Consider the following 12,906-nt stretch of genomic DNA (forward strand, 5'->3'; position numbering starts at 1 on the left):
TCTGTAATCCACTGGATGTTGGCAATTTGATCTCTGGTTCCTCTGCCTTTTCTAAAACCAGCTTGAACATCTGAAAGTTCTCAGTTCACATACTGTTGAAGCCTGGCTTGGAGAATTTTGAGTATTACTTTGCTAGCGTGTGAGGTGAGTGCAGTTGTGTGGTAGTTTGAACATTCTTTGGCATTGCCTTTCTTTGGGATTAGAATGAAAACTGACCTTTTCCAGTCCTGTGGCCGCTGCTGAGTTTTCCAAATTTGCTGGCATATTGAGTGCAGCACTTTCACAGCATCATCTTTTAGGACTTGAAATAGCTCAGCTGGAGTTCCATCACCTCCCCTAACTTTGTTCATAGTGATGCTTCCTAAGGCCCACTTGACTTCAGACTCCAGGATGTCTGACTCTAGGTGAGTGATCACACCATCGTGTTTATCTGAGTCATGATTTTTATATAGTTCTTCTGTGTATTCTTGCCACCTCTTCTTAATATCTTCTGCTTCTGTTAGGTCCATATCATTTCTGTCCTTTATTGTGCCCATCTTTGCATGAAATATTCCCTTGGTATCTTTAATTTTCTTGAAGAGATCTCTAGTTTTTCCCATTCTATTGTTTTCCTTTGTTTCTTTGCATTGATCACTTATAAGTTAGTTGTCATAAAACAGCTTTACTGAAATACACTTAATATAGAAGAAACTGCACATATTTCAAGTACAAATCAGATTAGTTTTCAAATATGTGTAAACCCATGAGAGAGTCCCCATTTTCAAGGTAATGAATATATATATATATATGTATGTGTGTGTGTGTGTGTGTGTGTGTGTATATATATATATATATATATATATATATATATATATATATATATATATATATATATCAGAGAAGGCAATGGCACCCTACTCCAGTACTCTTGCCTGGGAAATCCCATGGGCGGAGGAGCCTGGTGGGTTGCAGTCCATGGGGTCGCTAAGAGTCGGACATGACTGAGCGACTTCCCCTTCTCTTTTCCCTTACATGCACTGGAGAAGGAAATGGCAACCCACTCCAGTGTTCTTGCCTGGAGAATCCCAGGGACGGGGGAGCCTGGTGGGCTGCCATCTATGGGGTCGCACAGAGTCGGACACGACTAAAGTGACTTAGCAGCATGTATGTATGTATGTATGTATGTATGTATCATACCCCCAATTCTCTTCCTGCACCTTTGTCATTTATCCTGCCCACCCCTCTGTCACTCATCCTTAAGCATTCACTGATTTGTTTTCTGCCACTGTAGCTAATTAGAAAGAGTTGTTTCTGGAATTCTGTATGAATATACGCATGCAGTATATACTATTTTCTGTCTGGCTTTTTTTCACTTATGACTCATGTTGTCACATGGGCTTCCTTGCTGAATAGCGTTGTATGGAAATGTCACTAATCATTTCTGTATTCATCTATTGATAATCTTTGGGTCATTTGCAGTCAAGGGCTATTGTTGTTGTTTAGTCATTAAGTTGCGTTTGACTCTTGCAACCCCATGGACTAGCTCACTAGGCTCCTCTGTCCATGGGATTTCCCAGGCAAGAATGGGTGGGTTGTCATTTCCTTCTCTAGGGAATCTTCCTAAACAAGGGATCTCCTACATCTCCTACATTGGCAGGTGGATTCTTCACCACTAGTGCCATCTGGAAAGCTACTACCCTTAATATTACCATGAAAATTCATGTCCAAGTTTTATATAAACATCTGCTTTCATTTTTCTTGGTAGACACCTAAAATGCCTGGATGGAAGGGTACGTGTATATTTAACTACTGAAGAAACTGTCAAACAGTTTTCTAAAATACAGGACACCTAAAATGGCTGGATGGAAGGGTACATGTATATTTAACTACTGAAGAAACTGTCAAACAGTTTTCTAACAGTTTTCAGTTTCCATTCTTAGAACCATGTGTGAGTTACAGTTAATCCACATTCTTACCAGCACTTGGCATAGTCCATCTTTTTAATTCAGCCATCCTAAGAGGTAAGTAGTTGTATCTCACTGAGGTTTTACTTTGCATTTCCTTAATGACTTAATGATTTTGACCATCTTTTCATGTGCTTATTTGCCATCCTGATACCTTCTTTGGTAAAGTAGCTATCCAAATCTTTTATCTGTTTTGGTGAAGGGGTCATCTATTTCCTTAATCATGAGTTTTGAAAATCTGTTATATATTCTGGATACATGTACTTGGTTAAATAAATCATTTATAAGTATTTTTTCCTAATGTGTGGTTTGTCTTTACCCTCACTTAAGAGTGCCTTGAGAAGTTTTTACTTTTGATAATATAAAATGTATAATTATCTCTTTAGTTTATAAATATTTTTTTATGTTTTTGCCATTGTATATAACCTTGGGCCAGTCCAAGGTCACCAAGATGTCCTCCTGTGTTTTCTCTTCTAGAGTCTTCATAGTTTTTACATTTAAGTATATGACCCATGTATATTTAATTTTTGTATGTAGTGTGAAGTACAGATCAAGTTACCTATTCTTATGTGTAGAGTCTCCCCCTGTGGAGGCTGAAACTTAGCTTCCAAAATTGCCTTCCAGCTGAGTTTTCTTTGCAACTTCAGTGTAGACATTTTCCCCTCCAAAACTTCTAATTTGTTTTTATATCTATTTTTTCTTATTTCCTATCTTCCTTTTTTGTGGTTTCACAACTTTTTGCTCTTCTAAGATAGAAGTTATTCCTCTACGGATCTCTTTGAACATCTAAATATTTTCCCATCAAATTCCTTTCATCTGAGGTGAGAAAATGTCTTCGTTGATTTTGTTGGGGGTGTTTTAGAAATTCAAGATGTCTTTATATGCTTTGGAATTGTGGTTTGGGTTTCAGTCATTCATAAGTTTTTTCCCTCCCTCACTCAGCTTGCTTAGCCTACCCTGTCTGTCTTAGTCACCCTCACCTCATCCTTGGGGGTCCTCATGCAGGAATCTTGTATTATCTCTGCATTGCTGAGGCTCTCGCATTTTGTGTAGGCATCAGAAACAGTAAGTGCAGAGCCAGGCTCCAACCCAACTGACTTGCTCCAGACTCCCAGGCCTGAAGTTTGCCAAAAGCTCAAACCCAAGGTGGAGGCTGGCAAGAAACTTTTGTTAGTCCCTTTCAGTGAGCTGAGAAGCCTTATCTCATTTGGAGCCTAGCTATGTGTCTCTGTGCTTTTCTCTTTTACTATGTTCTGGATCACAGACACATTCAGGGCAGAGTGGGTACACCAGAGCATGAAGCCTACGTATCATCATGGCTGGAACTGGGGACACCCTTTCGCTACTTTGATCTAGTTTATGCGAGTAACCCTCATGCTGGGGAGGTAAGTAAGGGAAAGGAGGACCTGCTGGCCAGGAGGTTGTGGTGGAGTCATTGCAGGCTGAATAAGGGCCCCCAAAGATGCCCACATCCTAATCCCAGGAGTTTAAAAAAATTGTGACCTTACATGTTCCTTTACACAGGAGTCTTGGCAGATGTGACTAGATTCAGAATCTGGAGCTGGGGTTATCTGGGTTATCCTGGGTTATCTGGGTGATCCCAATGTAATTATAAGGGTCCTGATGAGAGAGAACCAGGAGAGTCTGTGCCAGAGAAAAGAGATCTGGGCGGGAAGTAATGCTCAGACTGATGTGATGAAGAAACCACCAGCCAAGGAATGGGGGTGGCTCCTATAAGCCAGAAAATAAATGAATTCTGCTGTACACCTTCAGAAAGAAACAGCACTGCTGAAATATTGACAGGAGCCTCGTTGTGACTGGTTTTAGACTTCTGAAGGTCAGATAATAAATCTGTGTTGTGTTAAGCCACTAAGTTTGTGGTAATTTGTTTGAGTAACAATAAGGAAGTAATGTATATTAAGAGCTGATCCCTGCACATGACCATGTAAGGGCAAACAAACTGCCTTCCATATGCATATTAATAATTAATTACAGTTGTTTTCAGGCTCTCATGTGTCTAAGAACCTGGAAGATGTCAGGTATTAAGAAATATATACATGGTGCCTGATGATGGAAGAGGACACAGATCCAATACAGATTCCAGACTGACAGTATAATTTCTATGTGAGGTAAGTAGTTGTTTAACACATCTCAGTCCATCCTTGGCCAGGGAACAATTAAAAAAAAACAACAACTTCATTTTGTACAGGAGTATAGCCAATCAACAATGTTGTGATAATTTCAGGTGAACAGCAAAGGGATGGACTCAGCCATATGTATACATGTATCCATTCTCCCCCAAACTCCCCTCCCATCCAGGCTGCCACGTGACATTGGGCAGAGTTCCCTGTGCTGTACAGAAGGTCCTTGTTGGTTATCCATTTTAAATATAGAAGACTGTACATGTCCATGCCAAACTATCTCAAGTCAGAGAATAATTTTATACTATTTTGATAATTCACTGGAACAGCTTCAAGACCTATTTGATTTCACTTTAACGTTTATGATCATCATCACAACATACATGTATAAATGTTTTTCATTCTACATAGACAAAGCAGTCTGGAACATTATACAATGAGAAGTACCTTTCAAATTTTGTAGAAAACCGAAGAGCATAGACATTTGCTTTTGTAATCTCTATATACTACTTAATTCTTGCTGATTGGATTTAATTATACATATTTCCTTATAGTTATGAGCACTAATAAGAGAAATTCAAGAACTGATTTGATCATGAACAAACTTTTTTATTTTTAAATATTTACAAAATTGTCTTGAGGGTGGCAGAGAAATGGGATAAAGCGGATCAAAAATCTATCAATACAAATATGACTACTTTAAAAATAGAATAAAGTGATTCTAGAGTTACCAACATTTTGAAATAAATTTTGAATAAGACGGCCATAAAGAATATAACTTAAACTGGTGAATTGCTTTTCGAATATAGGGCACTGTAAAACCATGGGAATTTCAGACATATAAACATTAGAAAAGAAGTACTATTAATAGATCCACAAAGGGGTTTATGATAAAGTGCAATGACAGGAGTTTTGCCACCATGAAATGACACCTGTCTAAATTCCCTCAGGGACATGAGAAAGCACTTCATAATTTCTGTAGATAAAGACTGACTTATTTAAACATTTATTTAGTGCTGTGTTAAGTGCTGGGATACAGCAGTAAATGTGAAATGAACTCTTCTCTATGAAACCCATCTTCTCCCAGAGAAAAGAGACAGAAAACTGGGGCTCTAATATACCAGAGCTCTGGGCTGTGCCCTGGAGTTGGGTCATGGAGCAGCCTTTGCATTGCAGGTATGTTCAGGAGACCATCACACAAAGAAAGGGTGGAGCAAAAATTGGCCCGCGAAGGGGCTTTGACCTACATCCTAAAGACTTAAAGAGTACAACCACAGAAAATACAGAAAAAGGAGGCATTCAGTATTTCTTAAGCGATTGGTGTGCACGGAAGTATATTTCCTCCAGGCAGAGAATTTGAAACCTTCTGCCCTAGAAATCGTACCTTTCCTTCTTTGATCTTGGTTCCAATGATTTGTCGTCTTTGCTGAATGATCTCAATAAGAAGATCACATTCCTCCATCAATTTGGCTTCTTGACGTGATGCATTGACCTATGGGACAGATAAAATGGTGAGCATTAATTTAATGTTTGTTTTCCATTAAATGCTCCTTTTTAACATGTAGACTAGTAAATTTCTATTAATTGCTGGAAAGATACTTTATTTAAAATTTTATTGAGGAAAAGTTGCTGTACAATCGCATATAAGTTAGGTGTACAATATAGTGAGTCACAATCTTTAAAGGTTATACTCCATGTCTAGTTATTATTAAATACTGGCTATATTCCCTGTGTTATACACTATATCCTTGTAGCTTATCTATTTTATACATAGTAGTGTATACCTCCTGGGTTGGGAAGATCCCCTGGAGAAGGAAATGGCTACCCACTCCAGTATTGTTGCCTAGAGAATCCCATAGACAGAGGAGCCTGGTGGGCTACAGTCCACAGGGTCACAAAAAGTCCAACACAAGTCAGTGAGTAACACGCTTTCACAGTTTATACTTCTTAATCCCCTACTACGTCTTCCCTCTCTCCACTGGTAACCACTAGTTTGTTCTCTAAATCTGTGATAAAAAGATGTTTTCAATGTCAGTTCTTCTTCCAATTATGCAGGGACGGCAAATATAAGACTTACATGTCTACTCCCTACCTTGCATCCTTGGAAAACATTTATTAGCTATCTCTTTTTGCTAAGCCATGCTCAATCTCAGGAACGTTCTTAACACACCATGTATGTAGCTATTACCAATTAATTGAAAATTGATATTTGCAATTCTTGTTTTTATATTTTGAAGGGAAGTGCAGTTTGAGGCTACTAAACAAAAGTTAAACTAATACTGATCTTTTATGGAGGATAGATTATGATCAACATCTTTTGGACACATTTTCCAAAAGCAAGCTAGCAAGGTGGTATCATATTTATTTAACTTGTCTTTTATATACAGATGCAAACTTTGTGTTTAGTCACTATGAAAACATCGAAAAGGAAAAGGATGGTTGAATATTCTATAAATCTTATGACATAATTTTAAATGTTATCTCTGGAAATCTGGGGATCTACCATGTAAGCCTGCCATTCTGCTGGCAAGGTCGATCATTGTCGAATGGCTTGCATTTGAAGTTTGTAAGGCTCACTGTATGCAAGAAAGGGTTAACATTAGCTCATTCTTGGCAACTGGGCTTGGGAAATACTGCGCACATGCTGTGTCCTCCACCTCATGATAATTCTGAAATGTTATTCATAGAGACCCAAAAACCACAGCTGTGGGAGATGGAGATAGGATAGGCCTGAGTTTTATGATTTTAACACAGCACAGGAGAAGTGGCTATGCTGTTATGAAGAATGCCAATAGACCATTGATGATTCCAGTATAACTCAGGGAGGAGACAGGGCCCAGACATGTAGCCCTTTTGACTGGGCATACTTTATTTAACTAGAGTAACTTCAATCTCTATGAATGAGATAAACTGGAAGTGGGGTCAGGAGTTCTTGTCATTCCTTTTGACTTCACAATGAATTTAATAACTGACAACAACCAAGCTGTGAAAAGGATGGCAGTCTATTGAAACCATGGACCCATTATGATGGAGAAAGTGAAATTTGTGGAAAATAGCACCTTACACTTGAAAAATATCTCCTGGCATGACCCCTAAGAGCTAAGCTGTATTTGAACATGAACATACAATCAAGGTAAATCTGATCGGAGGCAAGCTCCTTGTAGGGATCTTTGAGTATTGTATGACATGAGGCATCTATTCCAGGTACCTGGAGCCATATTTAACACAGAATAGACATTCAAAAACTATTTGTTCAACGAATAGATAGTGAAAATGACCTTCCAACAAGAGACAAGGTAACATACAATCAGGCAAGTAGGTATCCTGGTATATTGCAAGTAGGTAATATGCAGGTATTGAACGTGGTGGTTTCCTAAGACTGTGTAGACACAGAAGTATGTCATCATGATTCTTTTTAGGGGGAGGGTATTGATTTTTCTTACAGCCTTACTGAAATATTCTTTGTATATCATAAAATTCACCCATTTAAAGTGTACAGGTTGTGGCTTTGAGTGTACTCTGAGTTTTAGAATCATCATCACAATCTAATTTTAGAAAATTTTCCACATCCCCTAAAGAATTCCATACCCATTTGCAGTAACTCCATATTGTGACTACCTACCCTATTTGAGGGCACAGATAACCACTAGTCTATGATCTGTCTCTTTATGCATTTGCCTGCTCTCTACATTTCATATAAATGGAATGAAACAATATATGACCCTTTTTGGTCTGGCTGATTTCACTTAGCATAATGTTTTCAAGATTGCTCCGTGTCATACCATGTGTCAGTACTTCATTCCTTTTTATGCCAAATATTATTACAGAAGTAATACACCACATTTTGTTTATCCATCCTCTAGTAGATGGACATTTGGGTTGCTTCTATTTTTTGGTTACTTAGAAACAGTATCACTGTGAACATTCATGTGTAAATTTCTGTGTGCACATATGTATTCATTCTTCTTGAGTATAGAAGAATTGCTGGGTCACACGTCAAGTCTGTGTTTAAGTTTTTGAAGAACTGCCAAACTGGTTTCCCAAAGGGCCGCATCATTTTAGATTCCAAGAACAAGTATGTGCGGCTTCCAGTTTCTCAACATCCTTGTCAACACTTGACACTGTCTGTCTTTTCTGTTTTATTCATCATAGTGGGTGTGGAGTAGCATCTTCTTGTGGTTTTGAGTTGCATTCCCTGATGGCTAAAGATGTTGAGCATCTTTTCATGTGCTTATGGAATATTTGTGTACCTAATTCAGAGATGACTATTCAGATCTTTTGTTCCTTTTGTAATTGGGCCATTTAACTTATATAGTTAAATTCTATGATTTCTTTATATATTTTGGGTACCCAGTCCCTTATTAGCTATGTGATTAGCAAATGTTTTCTCCCATTCTGTAGGCTGTCTTTTCATTTTCTTGATGGTAACATTGGAAGCACAAAAGGTTTTAATTTTGATGACATCTAGTTGATCTACTGTTCTATTGTCACTTGTGTTTTTGGTATCATAGCTAAGAAACCTAATCCAAGGTTGTGAAGATGTATGCCTCTGTTTTCCTCTGCAAGTTTTATCTCTTACATATATATCTGTGAGCCATTTTAAAATAAATTTTATGTATGGTGAGAAATAGGGGTCCAACTTTATCCTTTTGTTTATGGATATCCAGTTGCTAAAGCACAAAAGACAATTCTTTCCTCCATTGCAGTATGTTAGCACCTGGTCAAAAATCAATTGGCTATACTGTGAGGTCCTTAGCTTTTGACATTACTGCTAACATATTCTCTGCTTAAAGATTTTTTTCCAGTGTTGACTAAACCTAGTGAGACCATCGGAGAAGGAAATGGCAACCCACTCCAGTGTTCTTGCCTGGAGAATCCCAGGGATGGGGGAGCCTGGTGGGCTGCTGTCTATGGGGTTGCACAGAGTTGGACATGACTGAAGCGACTTAGCAGCAGCAGCAGCAACATGGTAGGCAAAGTGTGAAGTTTCCAAATTTTTATAACACAACCAATCTTCCATTCTAACAGGTACAATAAAGTGAATTGAATGCTACCCTACATTTCTAAACTCTTTCCACTACAAAGAAGTTTTCCACAGTAGTGCAGTTTGATGTGTTACTTCAAAAATGCTAAGGATTTGATTGGACTTCATTTTTATATAGGCTATTAAATCAAATATGGCAGGGTGTATGGGCTGCCTGCAGTGTGTACAGGTGTTTCTAAATCTTGGTTTTGGTTTGGAAGCTGGCCGCTCCTGGTTATGATTTTACCTTTTACGTCTGCTTCTGAAACCTGTGCAACATCACAGGAAAAGAAATGCAAATCAAAACCACAATGAGATACCATCTCAAAGGGGTAAGAATGGCCATCAACAAAAAATCTACACAAAATACTGTTGGCAGGCATGTCAACTGGGACAGACTCTTGAATAAATAAAGCACTGTCAAGAAAATAAAGTACTTATTAGTAAATTGGGGTTCAATTGAATTAAATTGGAGGAGAAATAAAAAGTATTTGAAATCAGCTTGTGCTACTGCAGACAGGCAACCAGAACACTTGATTACGGAAACTCTCCTTAGCTCTCTTTAGAACACTATATGTGTCACAGCAAGTAAGTAGTTTCCTTAGCTCTCCTTGCAACACCTGTATCTGTCAGAGTACCTAAGAAACTAAGTAACTCTCCTTAGCCTTCCTTAGCTCTTCTTAGAACACTATATGTGTCAGAGTAAGTAAGAAACTAAGTAGTTCTCCTTAGAACACTATACACGTCAGAGCAAGGAAGTATATCTCCTTAGCTCTGTTTAGAACACTGTGTGTCAGAGTAAGTGTCCACAGCTCTCTGTAGACCACTGTATGTATCAGAGTAAGAAACTAAGTCAGTCTCCTTAACTCTCCTTAGAACACTGTATGTGTCACAGGAAGTAAGTAACTGAGTAAGTGTCCTTAGCTCTCCTTAGAACACTGTATCAGTTCAGTTCAGTCGCTTAGTCGTGTCCGACTCTGCGACCCCATGAATCGCAGCACGCCAGGCCTCCCTGTCCATCCCCAACTCCTGGAGTTCACTCAGACTCATGTCCATCGAGTCAGTGATGCTATCCAGCCATCTCATCCTCTGTCGTCCCCTTCTCTATATGTGTCAGAGTAAATAAGTAACTAACTCTCTTGGCTCTCCTTAGAACACTACATGTGTCAGAGTAAGTAACTAAGTCTCTTGGCTCTCTTTAGGGCTCCTTAGAACACTCTATGTGTGAGAGTAAATAAGTAACTAAGTATGTCACTTAGCTCTCCTGAGAATACTATATGTGTCAGAGTACCTAAGTAACTAAGTCTCCTTAGACCTCCTTAGCTCTCCTTACAACACTGTGTGTCAGAGTAAGCAAGTAAGTCTCATTAACTATCCTTACCTCTCCTTAAGACACTATATGTGTCAGAGTAATTAAGTATGTAAGTAGGTAAGTCCCCTTCTCTCTCCTTAGAACACTGTACATGTCAGAGTAAGTAAGTAACTCTCTTAGCTCTTCTTGAAAAAGTGAAGTTGCTCAGTCGTGTCTGACTCTTTGCGACTCCATGGACGGAGTCCTACCAGGCTCCGCGATCCATGGGATTTTCCAGGCAAGAATACTAGAGTGGGCTGCCATTTCCTTCTCCAGAGGGTGGGTCTTCCCAACCCAGGGATCGAACCCAGGTCTTCTTAGCTGCCCTCAATACACTATATGTGTCAGAGTAAGGAAGTAACTTAAGTCTCTTAGCTCTCCTTAGAACACTATACATGTCACAGTAAGTAAGTAAATAAGTAAGTCTTCTGAGCTCTCCTTAGAACACTATTTGTGTCAGAGTAAGTAAGTAAGTAGGTAAGTCTCCTTATCACATAATGTGTCCAAGGAAGTAAGTATGACTCTGTAGCTCTGCTTAGTTCTCCTGAGCTCTCCTTCGAACACTCTGTGTCAGAGTAAGGAAGTATGTCGCCTTAGCTCTGTTTAGAACACTATGTGTCCAAGTAAGTAAGTCTCCATAGCTCTCCTTGGAATACTATATGTGTCAGACAAAGTATGTAAGTCTGCTTAGTTCTCTTTAGCACGCTATGTGTGACAGTGTAAGTAAGTCTCCTTAGCTCTCTCTCCTTAGAACACTATATGTGTCAGAGTACCTAAGTAACTCTGTAAGCCTCCTTAGCCCTCCTTAGCTCTCCTTAGAATGCTCTATGTGTCACAGTAAGTAAGTCACCTCTCTTAGCTCTCCTTAGTTTTGCTTAGAACACTATGCGTCAGAGTAAGTAAGAAAATAAGGAATTCTCCTTAGCTCTGTTTAGTACACTATGTGTCAGAGTAAGCTCTCCTTAGAATACTGTATGTGTCAGAGAAAGTACCTAAGTCTGCTTAGCTCTCCTTAGCACTCTATATGTTTCAGAGTAAGTAAGTAAGTCTCCTTGGAATACTTACTCTATGTGTCAGAGAGAGTCAGTCAGTCTGCTTAGCTCTCCTTAGCACACTGTGCGTCAGAGTACATAACTAAGGAGGTAAGTCTCCTTAGCTCTCCTTGGCTCTCTTTAGAATACTATATTAGTCAGAGTAAGTAAGGAAGTAGGTAAGTCTCCCTAGCTCTCCTTTGCTCTGCTTAGTCCTCATGAGGTCTCCTTAGAATGCTATGTCTAAGAGTAAATAAGTAAGTCTCCTTAGCTCTCCTTAGAACACTATACTTGTCAGAGTAAGCAAGTAACTAAGTAAGTCTTCTTAGCCCTCCTCAGATCACTATGTTTCAGAGTACGTAAGTCTCCTTAGCTCTCCTTAGAACACTGTGTCAGAGTAAGTAAGTAAGTAAGCCTGCTTAGCTCTCCTTGGCTCTTTTTAGAACACTATATGAGTCAGAGTAAGTAAGTAAGTCTTCCTATCTCTGCTTTGCTCTCCTTAGTTCTCATGAGGTCTCCTTAGAACACTATGTCTAAGAGTAAATAACTAAGTCTCCTTAGCTCTGCTTAGAACAGTGTGTGTCAGAGTAAGCAAGCAAAGTCTTCTTTGCTCTCCTTAGAACATTATATGCATCAGCGTAACTAAGTCAGTCTCCTTAGCCCTCCTTAAAACATTGTGTCAGAGTAAATATGTAACCAACTAAGTCTCCTTATTACTCCTTAGAACACTATCTGTCAGAGTAAGTAAATCTCCTTAGCTGTCCTTAGAACACTATATGTGTCGGAGTGTGTAAGGAACTGTGTGTCAGAGTGTGTAAGGAACTACATAAATCTCCCTTAGCTCTCCTTAGAACACTATATGTGTAAGAGCTATTAAGTAACCAAGTAAGTCTCCTAAGCTTTCCTCAGCTCTCATTCATTACCTCTTTTTAGAACAATATATGTGTCACAGTAAGTAACTAAGTCTCCTTAGCTCTTAGAATACTATGTGTCAGAGTAACTCTCCTTAGCTCGTTTTAGAACACTGTATGTGTCAGAGTAAGAAAGTAGGCAAATATCCTTAACTATCCTTAAGCTCTCCTTAGAACACTGTATGTCTCAGAGTAATTAAATATGTAAGTAGGTAATTCTCCTCAGCTCTCCTCAGAACACTATATCTGTCGGAATAAGTAAGTAACTAAGTAAGTCTTAGCTCTCCTTAGCACACTGTATGTGTCAGAGTAACTAGGTAACTAAGTCTCCTTTATCCTCCTTAGCTCTCCTTAGAACACTATGCTTCAGAGTACATAAGTCTCTTTAGCTCTCCTTAGCACACAATATGTGAAGGAAAGTTACATGGCTCAAAATAGCCAGGAGTTAAAACTCCCCTCTGGGTCCTCCCCACCATTCTATGCAAAACAAAGAAGTCTGTCACCCA

General features: G+C 39.0%; 1 protein-coding gene across 5 annotated transcripts in view; it reads right to left on the reverse strand.

Moving 5' to 3' along the window:
- MID1 (midline 1) overlaps window positions 1–12,906 on the reverse strand; it is a 413,412-nt gene that overhangs the window by 43,253 nt on the left and 357,253 nt on the right. For all 5 annotated transcript variants that reach the window (XM_070289738.1, XM_070289737.1, XM_070289740.1 and 2 more), the window contains exon 4: window positions 5,469–5,576. In XM_070289738.1, coding sequence (XP_070145839.1) covers window positions 5,469–5,576 — 108 coding nt within the window. The remainder of the gene's footprint in view (window positions 1–5,468; window positions 5,577–12,906) is intronic.

This window comes from Ovis canadensis, chromosome X (genome assembly GCF_042477335.2).
Source record: "Ovis canadensis isolate MfBH-ARS-UI-01 breed Bighorn chromosome X, ARS-UI_OviCan_v2, whole genome shotgun sequence".
Classification (NCBI taxonomy): Eukaryota; Metazoa; Chordata; class Mammalia; order Artiodactyla; family Bovidae; genus Ovis; species Ovis canadensis.